This window comes from Seriola aureovittata, chromosome 19 (assembly GCF_021018895.1).
Source record: "Seriola aureovittata isolate HTS-2021-v1 ecotype China chromosome 19, ASM2101889v1, whole genome shotgun sequence".
Classification (NCBI taxonomy): Eukaryota; Metazoa; Chordata; class Actinopteri; order Carangiformes; family Carangidae; genus Seriola; species Seriola aureovittata.
In genome coordinates this window covers 24,324,249-24,348,034 of record NC_079382.1, presented here as the reverse complement: position 1 = coordinate 24,348,034, position 23,786 = coordinate 24,324,249, and the positions used below count along the sequence as shown (strand labels likewise).

General features: G+C 41.5%; 4 protein-coding genes across 4 annotated transcripts; 2 read left to right on the top strand and 2 right to left on the bottom strand.

The window, feature by feature from the left end:
- Positions 1-1,886: 1,886 nt before the first annotated feature.
- On the bottom strand, positions 1,887-9,282 carry ubr7 (ubiquitin protein ligase E3 component n-recognin 7). The gene is made up of 12 exons (XM_056405427.1): positions 8,861-9,282; positions 6,712-6,837; positions 6,269-6,402; positions 5,933-5,993; positions 5,549-5,644; positions 5,399-5,452; positions 4,917-5,022; positions 4,758-4,834; positions 3,549-3,713; positions 2,486-2,651; positions 2,324-2,385; positions 1,887-2,236 (listed from the first exon to the last, which is right to left on the bottom strand). The coding sequence occupies exons 2-12, from the start codon at positions 6,826-6,828 to the stop codon at positions 2,144-2,146; spliced, it is 1,131 nt and encodes a 376-aa protein (XP_056261402.1). The 5' UTR covers positions 6,829-6,837; positions 8,861-9,282; the 3' UTR covers positions 1,887-2,143.
- Positions 9,283-9,525: 243 nt separating this feature from the next.
- si:dkeyp-55f12.3 (uncharacterized protein LOC568418 homolog) lies at positions 9,526-10,194 on the top strand. Its single transcript, XM_056405428.1, has 2 exons — positions 9,526-9,748; positions 9,943-10,194. The coding sequence occupies exons 1-2, from the start codon at positions 9,541-9,543 to the stop codon at positions 10,032-10,034; spliced, it is 300 nt and encodes a 99-aa protein (XP_056261403.1). The 5' UTR covers positions 9,526-9,540; the 3' UTR covers positions 10,035-10,194.
- A 1,134-nt stretch (positions 10,195-11,328) lies between these two features.
- Positions 11,329-11,703, bottom strand: tmem251 (transmembrane protein 251). Its single transcript, XM_056363481.1, has one exon. It carries the CDS (start codon positions 11,701-11,703, stop codon positions 11,329-11,331), a length of 375 nt encoding a protein of 124 aa, XP_056219456.1.
- Positions 11,704-13,084: 1,381 nt separating this feature from the next.
- On the top strand, positions 13,085-19,366 carry LOC130187644 (E3 ubiquitin-protein ligase TRIM50-like). Its single transcript, XM_056405426.1, has 9 exons — positions 13,085-14,248; positions 14,346-14,472; positions 14,650-14,820; positions 15,268-15,363; positions 15,751-15,981; positions 16,119-16,141; positions 16,214-16,344; positions 16,706-16,887; positions 17,551-19,366. Exons 1-9 carry the CDS (start codon positions 14,148-14,150, stop codon positions 17,959-17,961), a joined length of 1,473 nt encoding a protein of 490 aa, XP_056261401.1. The 5' UTR covers positions 13,085-14,147; the 3' UTR covers positions 17,962-19,366.
- The last annotated feature ends 4,420 nt before the right edge of the window (positions 19,367-23,786 follow it).

The window sequence follows — 23,786 nt, the reverse complement described above, 5'->3', positions numbered from 1 at the left end:
TTGAGGAGGAGGGAGAGGAAGATGATGATGAAGATGAAGGTCAGGTCCTGGGACTCTGTTGAACCTGTTTGGCCCTCTGTCGGTACTGTGGCAAGTGGTGAAGAATCCAGGCAGCTGGAGTCAACATGGCGGCGGCAAATACCAACATGACTAAAAAACTTTGCTGTCAAGACAAAAAACAACCAATCAGAGACGAGATCTGAAACATCACAGGACGGAAACGGACAAACATAGAATGGACAAACAGATGAATTCAAACATTTGTGATTTGATCAATAACCACATCTTGATTTGATTGCTTTGATAATATTGATCATTATTTAGTTTCAGTATAGGGTTAGGGTTAGTGTACTGTATCCACAAACACACGTTGACATGTTTGACCTGATGCTCTTTCATGTTGTTGGGTTATTGTTGACCAGCTGTGGTCAAGTCAGTCAATTTTTATTTGTATAGTGCCAATTCACAACATAAATTATCTTAAGGCACTTTCGAAATGAAGCAGGTCTAGACCTTTTCTTTATATTATTTACAGAGACGCAACAACTCCGACCAAGAGCAAGCACTAGGCTGCAAGGAAAGACTTCCTTTTAACATCAAGCAGAACCGGACTCAAGGTGGGCAGAGCCATCTGCCTCGACAGGTTGGGTTGGAGAGAGAGAGAGAGAGAGAGAGAGAGATCACAGAGGAAAAGAACAAGAACGTACAATAATAGCAATATTAAAAATAGTTACAGTAGCAGCAGTAACAGCAATAGTAATGTAATGGTAACTGTAGCGCTCCTACTGATAGAAATAGTAATGGCAGCTAATTGTTGACTAGTTGTGATCAGAGGCTGGATCACAGCCTACTGTGTTTTAAGTATTTCTGGTCACATTAGTATGTTCAGATGTTTCTATTTGTTCCCTCAGAGGAGCAAACAAACAAATAACATGAATGTCATTTTTCTCTCGAAGCTGCAGCTGCTGTGAAATGAGCGTCAGTATAAAAGTTTTTTAAATACTCATCATCTGACACACCTGAACCTGGTTTTTATAGACCAGAATCTGATTCCGTTTTTTTATGGACCAGTTTACTTATCAGTCTCAGAGACTCACCGTGGCTCCGATCTTGTTCCTCGGAGGTTTGCTGTAAATTGTCTTCCTTGTCTCCTGCAGGATTTCTTTAGGACGAGTAAGTGTTGATGCTGAAAGGTTTCCCATCATCATCCTCAGCGCCCCACTCACCATTGTCACGGTAACAAACACCTGCTCACTGAGAAACACCCGACTGATTCTGATTGGCTGTTGTTTAGTCCCTGATTCTCAGTTTGAGATGTTGATGTGTTCAGTTTGAGCTCCTCTGTCAGACTGAGGCTTAATCTAGAGGGGAGCAGGACGGGGAGGGATGGACAGGATAGGACAGAGAAGAGGAGGGTGATGATTGGACAAATACAAACAGCTGACTAAAGTTGGTTGATGATATGCAGATGAAAGTGAACAGACCAGAAACAACAAACATGAATTTATCAACAGGATCATCTGAAAACCTGAAGAGCAGCTGCTCTGAAAACAAAGAGCTGACGGAGGAGAAGAAAAGAACTGAACGAACGTGAATGAGTGATGTGGGGGAGGATGAAGAGTTAATGTTAGTGTTTGATGTGTAAAAACAGACGTGCAGGTTCTACTCTGTTCAGCATCAGAAACATCAGCAGAGACAGCTTGATGAAGATGATGATGAACAAACAGGTGGAGACGAGCTGCGACAGTCGCTGCTTCAGTTTTATTTGACTTATTTATGCATTTATCTATTTATTTGAAATCTCACAATGACTCTAAACAGCTGGGCGGAAGTTTAATGTCCATCAGATTTAAAGCTACAACAATTAAAAATGAGCAGACGTCATGTTGGTGTTGTGGTTCAGTTTTATTGGTTTTCATTAAAAAGGAAACACAAAGACAACACAGACATTAATGTTGGTGACCTTTGACCTCTGAAACAAATAAACTGAGGATAAAAACTTTAAAATGTCCAGAAAACCCACAAACATCAGCTGATCGACAGGAAACATCACAGGAAATGATGTAAGACGATCCCAGTCAGGAGATCAATGGAAGGTCAATGGTCATCAAATGGTTAGTTGGAGGTCAAAGGTCAAAGGTGATCAGGTGCAGTAGAAACGTCCAGCGTCGACTCGTCGTCTCTTGCGACTCTGCTGCTGCTCAAAGAACTGACGGATGTCATCGGGAGTCACAACCTATCAGAAAACAGAGCCACGTGTAATCAGTCAGGTAGGCAGGTCAAAGGTCAGCAACACAGAGGTCATGTTTTGGGTTAAACTGACCTTTCCTTCAGCTGCGAATCTCTGCAGGAAGTCCTTCAGTTCAGTTTTCATGTCGTTGTATCCTGAAACAAACAAACTCACATCAGACAAACAAACAAACACAAACACAAACATGGCCGACAGTTGCAGAGTTGTAGTTTCATATGTAGTAGTTGTAGTTACCGTGGATGATCTCGAGTTGTTGGACCCGGTTCAGGTTGTCCAGCGCTGACATCAGAGGGTCTTGTCCTTGTTGTCTTTGTTCGTTGTTCTTTCCTTTTTTCTCGTAGGCGAGGACGGTGTCCGACTCGTCCAACAGGAAGGACAGACCAGCTTCAGATAGACGCTCCTGAGGACAGACAGGTTAGTTGAGGCGGATAAGTTACAGCCAATTTAGAGACTGATAAGAGATATATAGGGATGAAACAGCCTAATCTAGTTCTCAGATGAATCATACACATATGAGCTATTTAAGTTAAAAGTTCAGTCTCTGCTAAACAAACCATGCTAACTGTTAAACAGCTAACCCGCTGAAGACAGCAGTCCTTGTTCTGCTCTGCAGGCTCAGTGAGTTTGGTGTAGCTCCACATGAACCAGTTCTCCACCTGAGAGGAACCAGAACCCCCGTCACCAGATGCAGTCAAAGACGGTGGACTTACAGTCCATCTGCAGAACCAGAGACCTGTTGCAGGAACATTGATGGAACAGCCACCAGGGGTTCTGGGATCTGGGTTCAGTATCTTGACCAAGGACACTTCAATACGCGGACTGGTGGAGCCAGGGTCAAACCATGATGAACCTGATTCCCTGCAGACAGGGAAGCAGGAAGCGGGACGAGCCCGGGCAGCAACCGAACTTTCAAATTAAAACCCTTACAATATCACCTCATAAATAAATAACTGTCCTGAACGAAAATTCCACATGAACTCAGCAGGATATCTGATTGGTTGTGACACAATTTGTAAACAGAAGAGAGGATTGTGGTTGAAAAACAATGGTGAGCTAAAAAACATCTGAAAGAAGCATCAAAGCAGAGGAACTTCCAGTCAGAACTTTCAGAATAAAACCAGAGCAGGCTCATCCTCCCCGACCTGCAGCACTGTATGTTTATCTCACTGGAGCCCATCATGTAGTTTCGTCACCACCAGCATGTTGTTCATTTCAAGTCCAACAGTCGTCAACAAACACATGAGCTCACAGTGACATGGTGCCTCGGCCAACAGAGGGTCAGACAGGTGAGTGTTACCTGGCAGGTGTTACAGGAGCAGAGTTTGGAGCGCCATGCTGAAGGCCAGAACACAGCTCCTGATTGGACTCTATTCTGACCAGTCCCCTGCAGTTCCTTCAGTTTGCAGCTAGGCTTCACCTCCTCACGGCTCCGCTTACTGCTGGGCTCGATGACATCATCAACCTAACAGATTATTGATCATTAGTTAATCACATCAGTCACAGTGAACAGTTCTTTTAGTGCAGATGTAAACAGACTGAACATTATACCATATACAGTAACAAATACTCCACATATACAGTACTGTTATATACTCGTATACTTTACTGTATATACATGCAGTACTTCACTGTGATTATCAGGCTGCACTCTCCCGCAGACTGAACACAAATGACCCTCCAGGGTAAACGTGTTCATGACTCACAGTTCACCACTGAACCAAAGATCAATTTCATTATCAATACTTGATCATTTATATTTCATCACAGACGTCTGTCAGTAATAAACTGATCTGTAAATACCTGACTAATCTGAGCATGTGCAGAAGTTTGAGCCAATTCTTTTAATTCAAACAAGTTTTATTCACTTTTGCATCCATTCAGCATGTTCAGATTTAGTAATTGTCTTTCAGCAGTATTGTACACCTGTGGTTACTATGGTAACGCAAGTGTATCCCAACCCTCAACCTCTGAGGCTGAAAAATTAAGTCAACAAGGAAGAACCAGAAGTGACCACTAGAGTCTGGTTCCAACAGTGAGTCAGTCCCCATAGACTCCCATTTTAAAATGTCCAACTTTAAAGCAGAAATAAACATGTTTACAGCCTGGTACAGAAACTGTTTTGGTCTCTAGAGCTGATTTCCTCCTTCATGACACCTGTTTATAAAACTCACCTGTTTACATTTTTTTAAGGACTACAGTTATGGAGAATTGAGGGTGTGGCCTCTGAGTGACAGGTGGGTGAGCATATGCTTGCCACAAACAGGCGCCACACATGCCCCTCCTCTTTGACCACATTTGGATTAGCTGGGAGTTAGGGGCGGAGTCAGGTACTGGCAAGATGGCAACAGTAGAGCAGCTCACTCTGTGCTTCAAAACCGCTCTTCAGAAACCTGTGGGTGACGTCACGGAGGCTACATCCATATTTATTTACAGACTGTGGTGAATCCAAATCATTTTCTGAAGGATAAAAACAGAATCGTCAGTTTCACCTGTTTAACCCTCTCACCTGTTCTTCTTTGTTGGGAACGTCTGTGTTAGAATTTCCTCCTGTTTCCTCCTTCACCTGTGCTGCTGCACCTGGAACTGCACAGGAAGTACATCACACACAGGAAGTTCATCGTACACAGGAAGTACATCACACAGCAAGTGTAAGCCAATTAGTTACCTGCCAGGTGAACAGAGTAGGTCCAGAGGAAAGGGTGTTTGTTCATACAGAACTCACAAATCATCTCCTGCAGCTCCACACAGTCTGGAACCACACAGCCCAGGTGCTGCAAACACACAGGTACAGGCATAGGTGAAGGTGCAGGTATAGACACCTCACCTCTGACGTGAACCAAAACAAACGTTGAAAGAAGCGAAACCATGAGACTTTGATGTCACAGCCAATAGGAGCACAGGATGTAATTCATATCACCTGGTACACCTGTCTGTTGGTTACCGACAGAGGTGAAGACATTTTCTGTTGACTGAGATCTTGTCATGCAGAGCATCTTAGGAGGTAAAGGTGATTTTTGCTGTCACAGGTACAGAGTCATGCTGTTTGTCTGGACACATTAGCCCTCTCTGTGGCTAACTGTTAGCACTGATAGTCTTTACAACAGGTGTACTGCTGCTACCCATGTCAGGTACTTTCTGTGCACTCACCCTGCCATGCAGCCAGTCCTCACACACCACACACTGAATCATCTCGTCCTCCACCTGGAGATAAAACCAACCAACCACAGAGAGACACAGCTTCAGTAAAGACAACAGAGTACACCTGGTGCTCAGGTGAAGGTCAGGTGTGTGTCTCACCTGGTCGTCTGGGTCTGGATAAGGCCGGCTACAGGTACAGTAAACTCCAAAGAAGTTATGACTGTATTTATTCAGACTGTTGACCTCGTCTTTATCCTGAAACACACACACACCATGTAGTCTTTATGACATAGTGAGGACCACCCGCTTACATTTATTCTGAAGACCTTTAGAAACATCCTGCATAAACAACATTAACATCACTTTAACAATCAAAGCGGGCGGCTGTTAACAACCATCTGGAGGCCTGACAGGTAATCTCTACACACCTGTACACACCTGCAACGTTTCTGTTTTATGGCACCAGGTGACAGATTAGTCAAGTCACGTTTGATCAATCCTGAACTCTGCTGCTGTTTATCATTACATTTAATGTGAACTTACAGGGTAGAGTTTACACTGCAGCTCTGTGAACTTCCTGTTTCCACAGTCACAACGAAAGTTCCTGCAGAAAACACAGAAGAAGAAACGCTGAAGAAGAAAAAACGGAAGAAACACTGAAGAAAAGTTTGATGTTTGTCAATATAAATATTATCATCTGTATAAAATCTGCTGGTGGTGACATGTATTAATACAGTATTCATGATGTATTGATACACTGATATTGTATTGATACCGCATTGATACTGTACTGATGATGTATTGATGTATTGATACTGTACTGATGACGTATTTATATTGTATTGATACTGTATTGATGGTCTACATATTACTGCTCACCTCTTGGTGTAGAGTTCGAAGAGGTCATGACCTTCATGACATTTATATGAACACGCCAAACACACTCCTGCTGCCTCTCCTCCCTTTGGTGTACAGGTGTTGCAGGCGTAGAGAGCCTGGCGCTTCACATAGCCCTGAACGAACACACACACACACACACACACACACACACACTCAAATGTGTATATATACAGAGCTCCTCTCAGGTTTAAACACATATCCTCACATGCTAACCCCTCTGTAATACTAAAACTACTACTAATAATAATAATGATAATAGGATGCTGCTGCTCCAATCTGCTGGTCAGTGTGTTGCTACTGAGAATTCACAGTTAACTCTACTGTACACAGTATGTAAACAGTATAAAGTATATACAATGTTCACATTATATAGTATAATTTTATTACTATAAAGTATATAAAGTGCACACATAAGGACTAACCTGAGGGTATGAGCAGTGATCTGAATCACTTCCTGCCAAAACAGCTGAAGCCTCTTCCTCCAACTCCTCATCTTCCTCCAAAACATCAACCAAGGACACCGTCTGCTCCTCACACATGTTTATACTCTGACAAGACAAATAAATTAAAACATTCAAACTAACCAGAGGCCTGCACTACGAAGCAAGTTCAACATACCCAGGATAACTTTTATTTATCTGAACCTAACATTGACCGTCCTGATCACCTGTACCAAGAAGCAGGTCATCACCTGGCTCAGTTAACTCTGGGTTTACCTGTCCAGGTACGAGCGCGTTCATGTGAAAGAGGCGGAGTTGTTAATTATAAGCAACATCATCTGAACCATGAATGAAGTTCTTAATAATATGAGAAGAAACGTTGATACTTGCCAGTAAGATCGGTAAAAGCAGCGTCCTAAAGTGACATTAAACAAGGTGAAATGTAACAATATGATCATATGACTGGAGTAAAAAAAATATTATTTCAATGTCAAATATAATTTCTATTACGGTCAGACTAAAGATATATTGTAAATAAGTGCATGAATTATCATCACGTTTCAGTATTTTTGCTCTTCAATCTGATGATGAACAAACTGTTCTGAACGTGATGCAGAGAAAACAGTTAAAGTTCATGTCAGACTGTTTCTGCTGCAGAGGAGAGGAGAGGAAGAGGAGAGAAAGAAAAGAGGAGAGGAAGAGGAGAGGAGGAGAGGAAGAGGACAGGAAGAGGAGGGAGAGAAAAGAGGAGAGGAAGAGGAGAGAAAGAAACGAGGAGAGGAAGAGGAGGAGAGGAAGGGGAGAGGAAGAGGAGGGAGAGAAAAGAGGAGAGGAAGAAAAGAGGAGAGGAAGAGGAGGAGAGAAAGAAAAGAAGAGAGGAAGAGGAGGGAGAGAAAAGAGGAGAGGAAGAGGAATAGTAGTTGAAATGTTCATTCTAATGATGAAATAATTAACAGTGAGACTAATTGTTCTAATCAAAGACATCAGAGGTTCAGGTTTCTCTCCAGTCGTGTCACAGTCTCCTCATGTTGTTCTGAGCTCAGTGATGAAGAGGAGAGTAAAAGCTTCATCACTGGCAGGAATCCTGTCGCATAAAGGATCTTTTTTCAATTAAAATGAAGCTACAGTTATATTTACAGTTATTTTATATATTTATTAAACGTGATAAACTCTCCATGCATTTTAAGAAGCTTTGTTTTAAAAACCAGAGTGGACACATGGAAAGACTCAAACAGGAAAACTATTCAATTGATTTTTTATATTTCATATCTACTGCTTGTTATTATTGATCATTTATTTATTATATACACTGTTTTGTCCCTGTCAGGATCCTGTAGGACTGAGGACTCAGTTTTTCCAGGTGTCTGATTGGTCAGTAGTTTGGCTGTTGACAGGTTTTGATCTGATCCTCTAAGTTAACCTGCGCGGAAGCAGGTTAGGAGTTCAGTGTAAGATACGATGGTGATTTACCCCGGTAACAAGTGAACCACCGTCATAGGACCAGAGTTAAACCTGAAGTTAACTCGATAAATTTAAATCCTGCTTCGTAGTACAGGCCTCAGGTTCATCACAACAACAATAGTAAACATGTAAACAGTAACATGAGAGACAGAAACTGCACAGCTGGATCAATACTGTCTCTACTGTCTCTGTTATTGAAGTAAATACAATGAAACAAACAGTGCCTCAATCTCTGTCCCTCTCTCTCAAATTCAAAGGTGCTTTATTGACATGACAGTTTTAGAAAAACATTGTTGCCAAAGCATCGAAATACAACAAATAACACCAGCATAATATACATGTTCTACATGTATATTTACAGTACATAATTTGCGTGTGTGTTGTTGTGGCCTGTTGATCTGCCCTGTCACCTTCTATTAGTTTTAATGATGAGTTTCATTGAGTTCATTGAAATGTGGAATTAGAGAATTGAACTAGAGAAAGTTTCAGTTTCTAACTCTCTTTCTGAGGCTGATTATTAAACACTCTAAAAACGTCATCGATCAGTCTGATCAGCAACTGATCGATCAGCAACCAGTGAGCATCAGTTAGCCTCCTCTGTAAACACCACTCTCTCCGCTCCGTGTTAATGCTAATGGTGTTAGCTCTGTGAATAAAAACACAAACTCACCGAATGGAGTCGAACTGCGCCCGGACCGGAAGTTTTCCCAGACAGTTTACACGGTCTAATCCGACTGTAAAGCGGGAAACGTATCAATAATAATCAATAATCAGCTCCGTCTGATGCTCACCGGATCGGATCTTTGTCGTCAAACTGCTAGCTTCTGCTAGCTGATGACAACTTCCGGTTCACTTCCGTAGGTCGTATTTGGCGGCAATATGGGGGCAGAGGTTAACGAGTGAAACGACGAAAATAAAAACGATAAGCAGTAAAAATGTCAATAGAGTCTAAATGCGACGGAAAACGAACTAATGACGTCAGGATTAGACTATAACTACGTGCTACGTGCCCAGTCAAAATACCCCATTATTCCCCTGGTAAAACTAAACACTGATCAGTCTTATAGACTCGATGAGAGGTCACAGATCGATGTTCTGATCAGTTTTGTTAATATTTTTGTGACATAAAAACTGTAAAAATAAATAATAACACACCAATTGTTTTCAAAGTCTTTCTACGAGTTAAAGTGCGCTCTCATAATAATACTATATGACAACAACAATAATAGTGATAACAACAATAAGGAAAAACAAAAACAACGAGATAAAACAGTCCTGGAGCAGTCTGAATGAGTTAAACCATAAAGTCGTACTTTACGTAGGGTACATGAAGGCAGCAGATAGCGCGTGATGACGAAACTGGAGTACGTAGTAAAGATGGCGGGCGTGATGGTATCGGCAGAGCTGAAGTTCCGAGATGGACAGAGAGAGAAAATTTGCGTTAAAGTACAAAATGATATGAGTTCTCTCATCCACGGAATAAACGATCTGAACGTGAACGTCTCACGGCTTCTCAGTGAGCTGGTGGAGCTGGAAAAATCCCGCGGAGACTGCGCAGGTGAGTAACCTGCTGCTTACTATGAGAGCTCACGTGTTCTTATTATTCTTAAAGTGATTGTTTGGAAACAGCTGCAGTTTCATGTCTTTTATTAACTTGTCTGTTCAGGTAAACAGCTCGTATTTAAAACAAAAATTACCTGTCAGAGCACCTTTTACAGTGGATTTTAGATTCACCTGTTTTACCTGCTGCAGCTGAGGAAGATGAGGACGACAGTGATGAAGACGAACCAGACGATCTTCAAAACTCTGAACTACAACCTCCAGCTAAAAGATCCAAGACGTGAAACCCCTGAGGACTGTTTGAGACAGGATGACATAATTTAACCTTTTTGAACTGAAGATGCTGATGTCAGGTGATCAGTCACATGACTGAGTAGAAATCAATTAAAGCTGTTAGTTTTGTCTCAGGTAAAGACTAAAATAAAATGGGATTTTTAAAACTCATTAATCACTCTCTTATCAGTCGTCATTGAACCAGAATCAGTTCATGGTGGAATCATCATCTCTGGCTGGACCACTGAATCTAAAACCAGTATGAACCAGTTCAGTTACTGGAAGTCATCATGATAAGAACTTTCTCAAATGACAGAGACCATCTTCAGGAAGAATTTATTTGACATTTCCTGTGATTTGATAGTTTGGTCCATGTCCCATCTGCTAACGAGGAGAGGGCGGGGGTTATGACCTATACTGAAGGCTGCCACCAGGGGGCGAGACATAAGATGTTTTAGCTTCACTTTTAGGGAGCTGTGATGTCATTCATCGTTATATAGTCATTGGTGAGGACAGGAAGGGATGACAGTTCACCCAAATTACAGGAAACATTTGGTGTTGGGTTCACAGGTGTTGGTCTCATTACAGGTGAGAGGAAGCAGATAAAAAAAAAAAAACACTCTTCCTCCCCTTCCACCTCCTCCTCCAGTGAAACTTTTTAAATATTTTATTTCAACATCAATATAATGGAGAAAAAAAAAAGTAATGTTAAGTTTATAAAGATTTTTAATTTGTTTTTAAAGTTTTCATGGTAACCAGTGTGTGTCATGTGTAAGTACCACAGAAAATCCTGCTCTGTGATTGGCTGGCAGCTCTCAGGTAACCTCTGTTGTAAATGTTAACCTGTGGTAGCCATGGCAACAGTACTGATGCTTCAACAACAACAGAGGTTGTTGTAGGTAAGTGGTTAAAGTAAGTGTGGGTGCTGGAGGTGCTGCTGTCACCATATTCAACACCCTCCAGCCAATCACAGCACAGCACTGTCTGTGAAGTCACGATAACAAAACAACAGAAGAAAGAGACAGCTGCAGACTGAGGTATGAAAAACTGTTCATCCTGACAGTCGACGCTCAGGGCAGCTCTGTTGTTCCTGAGGGTTCGCACTAGGGCAGAGTCACTACTCAGGGCTGAGCTTTGGTCCTGACAGTCCACAATGAGGGCAGTCCTGAACTCAGCTCCTGACAGACAGAACAGAGAGCTAACATCCACAGGGCATAATACTGTTGAAAAGGCACACAGGAAGTGACATCACAAACATCAACACAAACAGTTTCGAGCCACTGCTGCCTCTGTGATTGGTCCCCTCTACGTGTTGATCACTGACCCTGCTCTGTGATTGGCGGGTGTCTGGGCGGCATGGCGGCGGCTACACACCAGGGCAATGCAGACAGGAAGTACACAGTAACCGACGGCTCGGGGGTCAGCTCTCGTGCATGAGAACAGGAAGAGGAAGAGCTGCAGGTACGGCAGCAGGAAGACTGACGCCCACATCCAGACAGGAAGCGATGGCAGGACAGACCAGGTGACGGCAGGGGACCTAGCCGATGGGCCAACCCCACCTCTCTGCACGCGCTCCAAACTGCGTGTGTGCACCTCAAAGACGTAGTACACCGCCATGACACTGAGCAGTAGGTAGAGAGCCACGCCCACCCATCCCATCCTCTGACGGAAGTTCATCATCCTCCATACTGTCCGGAGATAATCAATAACCAATTAATCAATACATTATCTTTGCATGATCAATACATCACCTGTACATCATCTATACTGGAAAAAATAACAAGTCAGTTATCAATGGTTATCCCATCCTCCAAACTGTCCAAAGATCATCAATAACCAGTCAATAATCAATACGTTATGTCATCCCCATGCCAGAGAAACCAAACAATATGTGATCATCCTATGATCAATAGGTTCCTGCATTATCAAAAGTGAAAGGCCACACGTCAATGATCAATACATCCTCCGTCAGTCTGTGCCATTTCAGTCCTCATAGTGTATACTGACGTCATCAACTTTACATTAACACAGGTGTGATTTCAACCCGGTAGATTAATTTTTTATTGTAATATATAATAAAAAATTAATATATATGTTATTCTTATATATTTATTATTATTTTTCAGTTTTAACGCTGTTCACATGTTCAGGTTTATGTGTATGATCCTGCTTTAACGTTAACGACATTAAATTTGACCTGACAGAGTTCTCTCTCTCTCTCGCTATATATATTCTCTATACCAAACTGCATTCATTTTTCGTACTTTTAACTTATCAATGTGTGATGTTTCCTGTTGACCTCCATCTTGTTTGCTGTTTATTTACTCAGACTGTAAACCTGTTAGCAGCCCGTCTGCGCGTTAGCAGCCTGTTTGTGTGTTAGCAGCCTGTAAGCACCCTGTTAGCAGCCTGTAAGCACCCTGTTAGCAGCCTGTAAGCACCCTGTTAGCAGCCCGTTTGTGTGTTAGCAGCCCGTTTGTGTGTTAGCAGCCTGTTTGTGTGTTAGCAGCCTGTAAGCACCCTGTTAGCAGCCTGTTTGTGTGTTAGCAGCCTGTAAGCACCCTGTTAGCAGCCTGTTTGTGTGTTAGCAGCCTGTTTGTGTGTTAGCAGCCTGTAAGCACCCTGTTAGCAGCCCGTTTGTGTGTTAGCAGCCCGTTTGTGTGTTAGCATCCTGTTTGTGTGTTAGCAGCCTGTAAGCACCCTGTTAGCAGCCTGTTTGTGTGTTAGCAGCCTGTAAGCACCCTGTTAGCAGCCTGTTTGTGTGTTAGCAGCCTGTTTGTGTGTTAGCAGCCTGTTTGTGTGTTAGCAGCCTGTAAGCACCCTGTTAGCAGCCTGTTTGTGTGTTAGCAGCCTGTTTGTGTGTTAGCAGCCTGTAAGCACCCTGTTAGCAGCCCGTTTGTGTGTTAGCAGCCTGTTTGTGTGTTAGCATCCTGTTTGTGTGTTAGCAGCCTGTAAGCACCCTGTTAGCAGCCTGTTTGTGTGTTAGCAGCCTGTAAGCACCCTGTTAGCAGCCTGTTTGTGTGTTAGCAGCCTGTTAGCTCGTGTTTATATCGGCTCTCACCTTCCTTCGCGCTGATTCTTTCAAATTAAAATTCTGCTGTAGACTCGTTTCTAATCTACAGTGGATCCCGGGAGGTTCGGTAAATCTCGCTCCTCTCTTCCTGTTGTGTCACCTGATACCGCTGGATGACGTCATACACCGGCTGGCGCCACCTGTTATTTAGTTTAGTTTAATTTTGACCCCAATCAACATCCTGTAATGATTTTTTTTAAACTATGGAGCCGATGGAAGTAAATGTGACCATTAATAGTCTTTCTTTTGGTCATTAACACAATAAATACTATGAAGGAGATACTGTGAATAAGTGCTGCCAAAGATAAGGAGAGAACAGTTCCTGTCTGATGAGACATTTTAAAATCAACAGTGTGTGGACCACTAGTTTTTATTTCACCTCATGTTATTCTGAGCTGAGAGAAGAAGAGTGATCGATCAATCAGGAATCAAGGAATCAAAATTGATAAATCTGACTGGAGAAGAATCTGGTCTGATTTGAGCTAGTCATTTTGTGTTGTCCTGTTTAAAGAGTATGTATGAAACCTTTCCGTTTCGTCTGTTTCCATGGAGACATATTGTTTCTCAGGTGAAGGTGACTTCTGACTTTGTCAGTTAATCAGATCAAAGCAGCTGAAGCAGATTATCAGACACAAACAGTGACACACTGTTTATTATTAATACAACATTAGTAATAATAACTCCACAGTCTGGATGTTTTTATTTTAAATGTAGAAGAAAATGTTTAAATATTTCAACATTTAAAATATATTTCACACATAAAGGACCAATCAGCTTCTGGCCCCACCCACTCAGTCTGTCCAGCCAATCAGATCAAAGAAAAAGGAAAAAAACCTCTGGATATAAAGAGAGTCAGCACTGCTGCACAAACAAGAGCTAACAGCAGTGAAGTGACCATGTAATACTCTAACTGGTCTAACTGGTTTAACTGAAGTCTGGATGGTTTGTTGTTAGGAAGACTTTCCTTTTTTGGATTTTACTGGTTGTGGTGGTCTTGGTCCTTGCGGTTTTGGGCCCAGTGGTTTTGGTCCTGGTGTTGGGGATCTGCAATATGGAGCGTCGTCAGAGTCTGGAGGAGCAGCTCAGGTGTCCTGTCTGTCTAGACGTCTTCACTGAACCACTAATGTTACAGTGTGGACACTCCTACTGCAGGTAAGATGGATGGATGGGACTCACCTGTCCTATCCTGATCTGTCCTGGCCTCTCCTGTCCTGAACCCACCTGTCCTGTCCTGTTCTCACTTGTCCAGGTGTTGTGTACGCTCCATGACGATGGACCTGCTTGGCCAGCTGCAGTGTCCTGTATGTCGCTGTGCAGTGGACGGAGACAGTCCTCCTCCCAATGTTACTTTGGCTCGAATTATTGAAGCTCTGCAGGTAAAAACAGCTGAGATCAGTTTACCTGTGAAACTTCAGAAAACATTTGCATCATCTGAGTATACAAATGGAGTTCATTGTTAATGATATTTCATAGAAATAAAATATGTATGTCAATATTTTCAGCATATTAATAAAATAGAAACCATCTTTATTAACACCTGTTCGTCCTTACAGGAAGTGAATGTTTCAGGTGGAGCTCAGCTGGAGTCGTGTCCTCAGCACCACAACCCACTAAGCCTTTACTGTGAAGACGAACAAACTGTGATCTGTGGCCTGTGTGGAAGCATCGGTGCTCACCGCGGACACAAGATCACACCTGTGAGCTCCGTCTACAGCCGCATGAAGGTACAGCGCAATAAAATCACACCTGTCAGCTCCGCCCACGGTGTGCATTTATAAATGAAGTGTTTGAGGTTGTGAGGTGTTTAAGTGAAAAGTGACATCAAAGCGTTGCTCTGATAATTATTGTTCTGATGATTATTGTTAAGATGATTATTGTATTCATTCTTTGTGTAACAAGTGAAACCAGGAGCCGATAAGCAGCAGCTGTTACTTCACATCATATCATCAAACAGTGAGATTAAAGTGCTCCACTAATCAAATCTAACCTTTGTTTCCAGTTGACCAACAATAAGGTCACACGTAGTTAATGTTCACCGTAACGCGACACGCTGCCTGAACTTGAAATGACCTTCCTCAGCGTCTGTGTTCAGTCCTGGAAGATATGATTCTTGTTTTAATGTGATCTGACATGAATAATGAACTTCCCGTCCCTGTCTGTCTGTGTCTCAGGAGGATATTTCCTGTCTGATGACGGAGTTCCAGCATCAGAAGCGTAAACTGGAGGATCAGATCTGTAAAATGGCGCACAACAAATCCAGGATCACTGTGGGTGATGTCATTGTACTGGTGTTGTTGTTGTTGTTGTTGTTGTTGTTGTTCCTCTGTCAATACAACTGGAGGAACCATTAGCAAAACCTGGTGGACTAGAAAAGACCTTATCCCAGTCCAGACACAGGTTAAGTCTCACACTGGTAACCTCAGCTGTTCACATCAAAACAAACTAAAACACCAGAGTGTCCTCTTTAAACACTGCCACCTAATGGTCATAGTTAGGAATGACAGTTCCACCTGTAAGAGCCAATGATCGACCACACCGTTCGGTTGATATGACAAAGAACTGAGGTGTGTGTGACATCATCTCAGTCTATTCTGAATACAGGATATCAGCCAATAGGAGCTAACGATCTTCACTGCTGCTCTCTGTCCAATCAGAATGAGTCTGACGTGCTGAAGTGGGTGGTGAGGAAGGAGTTTGGTGAACTGCGACGCTGCCTGGAAGTGGAGGAGGCGGGATTCATGCAGCAGGTGGAGACATCTGCCGCTGTCCTCATCTCATCCCTCCAGAACCAGACGGACCAATTAAACCACAACCTGAACCGGCTGCAGGATGCCCACAACACCCTGCAGGACCTGAGCAATGAGGGACACCTGGACTTCATCATGGTACTGTCAGTCTTTGAGTCTCTGATTAGTCCACTATGATGAGAAGGACCCCTGGATACAAGATGTCTGAATCCAGTCAACATCCTTAATAAGGCTCATCATTGTCAATGTCTTTGTCTTTTTCTGTTTATTTACAGAAATATGGATCAATCGCTCCGAGGTAACGAACATCTCGACATGTTTTCAATCAATATCAATAAAACATCAAGTTATAAATATTTGACGTCCTCAGGTTCAGAGAGAGTCAGGAGCTCCATCAGAGGGAGGAGAGACTCTTCAGCTCCATCAACTTCAAAGCAGGTTTCAACCACAACGACATCAAACTCACCGTGTGGAAGAGGCTTCACCGAAAAGTCCTGCCAGGTACACCTGTCCCCATCCCCGCCCCTAACTGTAACTGTACCTCTAACTGTAGCTCCACCTGTACCTGTACCTGTACCTGTACCTGGTCCTGGTACTAGTCCCTGTCCCCGTACCCATCCCTGCACCTGCACCTGTACCTGTACCTGCACTTGTACCTGTACCTGTACCTGTACCTGTACCTGTACCTGTACCTGTACCTGCACCTGTACCTGCACCTGTACCTATCCTGGTCCTGGTCCCTGTGTTTGTCTGACTTTATGGAACAGTTGGTTTAATGTTGTTATCAGAAAACATCTGGTTAAACAGCTGGTTGTTTCTGGTGGTAATGTCTATATATTTAAAAACTCTTGTGTCCTTGCAGCTCCAGAGCTGTTGAAACTGGATCCTCAAACTGCTCACCCGATGTTGGAGCTCCATCATGGGGACACAGTCGTGGTCTGTGGTGCTCTACTGCGGAGACTTCCTGATAATCAAGAGAGGTTCAGTTACAGTTACTGTGTCCTCACCAACCGAGGATTCTCCTCCGGGAAACACTACTGGGAGGTAAACTCTGAATGTCATCATCACAAGACATTCACTCATCTATCAGACGCTTTTATCCAAAGAGACTCACTGTGAGTTTCATCAGTCAAACTTCAGAGCAGAAAGAGCCTTTGGTGTAAGTACTAAGTACTACATCTATTTAATAAGTGAAGGAGATCAGGTAAAGACGTGCATTGAGAGTTCATAGTAACTAAAATGTTACAGGCTAATTGTACTAACTGGAGTGAAAACCATTTGCTGATTTGTAAATAGCAAACACACAGATGATTTCCCTGTGTCAGGATCTAAGTGAGTCCTGCAGGTGTGACACTGACGGACATTTAGGTCTGATGTGTCCAGTGTAGACCTTCCACATAAAGAACCGGTTTTAGCTGTTCACTTGTGGTGAACCAGTTTCTACGTTCTCTCTTGATCCACTGCTGGAGGCACATTGACAGTCATGACTCTGATCACCTACACTGCATGATTGTGACAGTGATGGAGGCCAGAGGGCAGAATATAGTGATGACTTGTAACTAAGTGTGATCCTCCTCCGTCAGCAGTAGTTCATATAATAAGGCGCACCCTGGTGGAAACTACATTTGACTTTATCTAAACCCTGCTGCTCATGTACCTGCAGCGGTTCTGTCCTTCAGTGCTCTGCTTCCTGTCCTCTCTGTCCAGGTTGAGGTGGGTAACAAACCTAAATGGCGTCTTGGTTTGATTAAAGGAACGACCAATCGTAAGTCCAAGCTGGTGAAGAACCCAGATAGCGGAGTGTGGCTGATCGGACTGAAGGACGGCGTTTATGAAGCCTTCTCTTCACCCAGGGTGGTCCTGCCGGTGTCGGCACCCCCTCGCCGGGTGGGACTGTTCCTGGACTACGAGGGTGGAGGTCTGACCTTCTATAACAGTGACAGTCCTGACGACCTGGGCATCATCTACAGCTTCAGGCTGGAGGTCCAAGGGAAAGTCTACCCCCTGCTGGACGTCTGCTGGCATGACCGAGGAGACAACAAACAGCCCCTTGTCCTCCCCCAGCCTCACAGAGAGCACCTCCTCCCCCTCCCCCAGCCCCAGAAACAGGACGAGTGACTGTGTCCTCCTTTATTAGACTGGTCAGTGTCAGCTGCCTGACTGACTGACTGACTGACCAGTAATTCTGTGTAAAGAAAGATGGAAGCTGCTTTTACTAATTATTAATGAGACATTTAAAACTTATTAACCAACATTTATTTTTGCATTCATTAATGAGGGTCGTCTTTTTTTATTTCCTTTTCTCGCAAAGTACTCAGAAACAAATATCTATTAAATAATTTAATTAAAGCAGTAGTTTTAATTATCATGTTAAGAATTTGATTGTTTTCAAATCTACACTTTGTTACTTTCAATGAATTTTACTGTGAATGAACCTAAAGGTTTTTATTTTCTTGTCTAATTATGAGTCAACATACTGTCAAATATAATAAAAAATAATTTTTTATAAATTCTGTGCTGAATGTTAATGGCACTGTCTCGACACTGTGGCTCTGGCCCCATTAATATGAAAGACATGTATAAAAGTAATTTATTTAAAAACTAATTATTATTAAATACACAACTTTTTTTAATCAACAATGCATCTGATAAATATTATCACCAGATTTTATTATTTACTGATTTGTGTTGTAGCTGCTGATGAAACACCAGCAAACAAAGTTGTCATATATGCAATTATATAACTTTTGTAGAGTTGCCCTCAAAGACGATACATGATAAAACAGTTGACATTTTAGAAATGAAAAGAATGATCGGAGCTTTGTAAACCTGTCATTATACAGAGTGTCATTAACTGAGAGCAGCTCTGCGGTTTATGTTTACAACAAACCACAGGTTATTTTTAAACTGCAGCTTCTGAAGACACAGCAGTGGAAAGAGAGTATTTAACAACAACCTGAATATCAACATACCACAGTATTAATGTAGCAGATTATGAATAATCTGAATGTAAACATGCCAACATATCAATAACCTTTAAACTGAAGTGTTAAAATCCTGAATATTAAAGTATAGAAAAACCTTAAACTTAACATACCAATATGTCAATAACTGAAATGTATTTATACAGTGCCATCACATACTGTATGAAAACATGATGACACATGAATCATACATGTATACATACATGTTAGACTGACCCTAAACACAAACACTGAGGTCAGAACCAAACAAACAGCAGCTTCATCAACTGATCAAACAATTGTTTCTGTGCCAATTATTTTTTGTTGCTGTTATTGTTGTTGTTGTTTTTGTTGTTGTTGTTATCCTCCTGTGTTTGTACTGTTCTCTTCTTTCTTCAGCTGTTTCCTAAAAATAGAAAACATTTCAACTAAAACCAAACAGTGGAAATATTTTCAATTTTGTTTTATTTGTAGTAGTATACTAATATACCTGGAGTAGTATACTGATATAGCTGAGGCCTGTACTACGAAGCAAGTTCAACATACCCAGGATAACTTTTACTTATCTGAACCTAACATTGACCGTCCGGATCACCTGTACCACGAAGCAGGTTATCACCTGACCCAGTTAACCCTGGGTTTACCTGTCCAGGTACAAGCGCGTTCACGTGAAAGAGGCGGAGTTGTTAATTATAAGCAACATCAACTGACCCATGAATGAAGTTCTTAATAATATGAGAAGAAACGTTGATACTTGCCAGTAAGATCGGTAAAAGCAGCGTCCTAAAGTGACATTAAACAAGGTGAAATGTAACAATATGATCATATGACTGGAGTAAAAAAAAAGATTATTTCCATCATGTCTAAATATAATTTATACATATTATAAATTAAAGTCAGACTAAAGATATATTGTAAATAAGTGCATGAATTATCATCACGTTTCAGTATTTTTGCTCTTCAATCTGATGATGAACAAACTGTTCTGAACGTGATGCAGAGAAAACAGTTAAAGTTCATGTCAGACTGTTTCTGCTGCAGAGGAGAGGAGAGGAAGAGGAGAGAAAGAAAAGAGGAGAGGAAGAGGAGAGAAAGAAAAGAGGAGACACGTGAACCACCGTCGTAGGACTGAAAACCCAGAGTTAAACTTGAAGTGACCTGATGACCTCAGATCCTGCTTCACAGTACAGGCCTCTGGAGTAGTATACTGATATACCTGCAGTAAATGAAGAGAGTTTTATATTTGAAGCAGAGATTTGATGAAACCACGACTCACTTTTTCATTGATTTGTAACAGACTGTGATGATGATCAAAGAGACGGTCAATAATACAGAGAAGATGATGAACATCAGGATGGACAGATGTTCAGACGACACAGCTGGAACAGCAGAGGGCCACACTGCGATACAGCACCAAGAAGAAATTAACTGTCTATAATGTTATATGTTAACATGTTCATGTGTTTGTGTGTTAACGTGTATGTGTTAACTCGTTAACATGTTAACATGTTAAAGTACAACGGTCTTACTCAGGATGGACACGTGTGAATTCTTTGTCTCTATGTTTAAAAAGCAGGATCATGTATAAATCTAAACTCGGAACTCTTCGGCCAATTAGAAACCAAGAGAATCAGCTGTCTCTCTGATGTGGACATGTTACAGCAGGGTTTGATTCAGTGTTGTTGTTTTATGTTTTTTTGTGTTTGAACATTACGATAATAATGACTTTTCAAATCCATTATAGGATTACATCACTGATGACATCACTGAGACCCACAGAGTGTCCTCGCGTCTCTCATTGAGGTTTCGGATAGAGAAACAGGATTATAGTACAGAATCATTAATCAATATGATCAATACACTGAAAATCTACCCAGCATGCATTATGTGACCTTTTTCTGCTCCGGAAACATTATTGTTGATTTATGATTATTATTTATTATTCAAGATGGATCCCATTGTGACGGTGGGGCGTTCACTGATCTCTGGCTTTATTATGACCATCAGATCAGTTGCTACAGATTATAATCTGACTACGATGATTAGTTAGTTTCTGCTGTTGAACCTGGGAGACAGTGAAGGCATCATGAAGACCATGTGAAGACTTTAATCTGACGGATTGTCAGATTATCAACCACAGAGGCGAGGACGGGGTTTAGAGGCTTCTGATCTTCTGAACAAAGCTAATTAAACTGTCAGATTATTGACAAAATCTGATCCCACCCACACAGTTAATCTAACATGCTGAGGTCAAAGGTCAAAAAAGCCTGAAGAGCCTGAAGGTCAGTTTTTATGTAATTTCACCATCTGCTAATTAAACATCAACAGGATCAAATAATCAATAATGTGATCAATAACATAAAGTCAAATGTTTAATGAAAAGGTGTTGAAATCCATTTTGATTATATCAAACAGCTGATCACATAATATTGATCATTGAGTGACAGGTAAGGTACACATGGACAAACATTCACACCTGTGTTTACCTGCATTACCTGTGGACATCAGCTCTCTGGGGGGAGGAGGAGGGGGAGGGGGAGGAGGTAATAGGATGTAACAACGGCAGCTTTCTAGACACGCCCCCCAACTCACCTGCAGACAGACAGGAAACAGAAACCAGGTGATCTTAAATAATTATCATTTAATTATTAACTTTTTATTTAAACTTTTTTGCCCTGGGTTTTACCTGTCAGGTTACTCACAGTCTGCCCTACCTTACAAGTGTAGGAAGTACCTGCAGACAATACTCAGGGTTTAACCCTTATTTAAAGACATTCATTACTGGATCAATTGGTTTTAACATTGAAACACTATTGATCTGAAATATCAGCTAAAGTGAAAGAAAACTAATCAATCTAATTAATATTGTGAAGGAAACAGCAGCAGAGTCTGTGGGAGCAAAGGTTTGTTTAATGGTAAATTACAGATGTTTGACGAGCTGTGATGATATTAATTAAATAATTAATTAAAATATGTCATTTTTTATCAGCTGAATGATTCATCAATCATTAATAAATAATTTACTGATGCTTCATAGATCAATAATTAGACATTAATAATAATAAATCTTCACCACGTGTCTGTGGATGTTACAGCTCATCAACTGTTAATTAAGTCATTAATTACAGACTGTAAATAATCTAGATAAAATAACCTGGACCGGACTGACTCAGTCTAAGACCTGGACTTCATTCATTTAACAGATCTCACCTGGAAGACACGGAAAAACAGCATGAGGAAAAAACTCAACATCATCATGAAAACACTCAGCAGACCTGATCCTGGATCAGTCCAGATTAGTCCAGAACCAAGACTGAGGATCAGACCAGAGACCAGATCAGTCAGCAGGGCTGTGGTCCACGAACAGACACGGCTTCATCTCCGTCTGATCCAGACCGCAAGAAGAAGTGAGGAGGGTGTGTGTGTGTGTGTGTGTGTGTGTGTGTGTGTGTGTGAAGGGGGTTCACTTTTCTTCTTCTCTGAACAGATGAAAAAACAGCTGAGGTGGTGTGTTCAGGTACAGCTCCATATTATTACCATTTTAGCAGGAGACCTGTCATCTCTCCATCATCCTGTCAATTATTTTGTTATGATGCAGTTCATGTGTTTTATTAATGATGTAAATAAACTTGGGTTGTGACTTACTACTTACTGCTGGTTGTTGTGTTGTTGTTTTTGCTGTGTTGTTGTGTCGTTGTTATTGCTGTTTTGTTGTTATTGCTGTGTTGTTGTGTTGTTGTGTTGTGTCGTTATTGCTGTGTTGTTGTTATTGCTGTGTTGTTGTTATTGCTGTGTTGTTGTGTTGTTGTGTTGTGTCGTTATTGCTATGTTGTTGTTATTGCTGTGTTTTTGTGTTGTTGTGTTGTGTTGTTGATATTGCTGTGTTGTTGTGTTGTGTCGTTATTGCTGTGTTTTTGTGTTGTTGTGTTGTGTCGTTATTGCTGTGTTTTTGTGTTGTGTTGTTGTTATTGCTGTGTTGTTGTGTTGTGTCATTGTTATTGCTGTGTTGCTGTGTTGTTGTGTCGTTGTTATTGCTGTGTTGCTGTGTTGTGTTGTTGTGTTATTGCTGTGTTGTTATTGCCGTGTTTTTGTGTTGTTGTGTTGTGTTGTTGTTATTGCTGTGTTGTTATTGCTGTGTTGTTATTGCTGTGTTGTTGTTATTGCTGTGTTGTTGTGTTGTTGTGTTGTTGTGTTGTGTCGTTATTGCTGTGTTGTTGTTATTGCTGTGTTTTTGTGTTGTTGTGTTGTGTTGTTGATATTGCTGTGTTGTTGTGTTGTGTCGTTATTGCTGTGTTGTTGTGTTGTTGTGTTGTGTCGTTATTGCTGTGTTGTTGTGTTTTGTGTTGTGTCATTGTTATTGCTGTGTTGCTGTGTTGTTGTGTCGTTGTTATTGCTGTGTTGCTGTGTTGTGTTGTTGTGTTATTGCTGTGTTGTTATTGCCGTGTTTTTGTGTTGTTGTGTTGTGTTGTTGTTATTGCTGTGTTGTTATTGCTGTGCTGTTGTTATTGCTGTGTTGTTATTGCTGTGTTGTTATTGCTGTGCTGTTGTTATTGCTGTGTTGTTGTTATTGCTGTGTTGTGTTGTTGTGTTGTTGTGTTGTGTCGTTATTGTTGTGTTGTTGTTATTGCTGTGTTTTTGTGTTGTTGTGTTGTTGTGTTGTTGTGTTGTGTCGTTATTGCTGTGTTGTTGTTATTGCTGTGTTTTTGTGTTGTTGTGTTGTGTTGTTGATATTGCTGTGTTGTTGTGTTGTGTCGTTATTGCTGTGTTTTTGTGTTGTGTCGTTGTTATTGCTGTGTTGTTGTGTTGTGTCGTTGTTATTGCTGTGTTGTTGTGTTGTGTCGTTGTTATTGCTGTGTTGCTGTGTTGTTGTGTTGTGTCATTGTTATTGCTGTGTTGCTGTGTTGTTGTGTCGTTGTTATTGCTGTGTTGCTGTGTTGTGTTGTTGTGTTATTGCTGTGTTGTTATTGCCGTGTTTTTGTG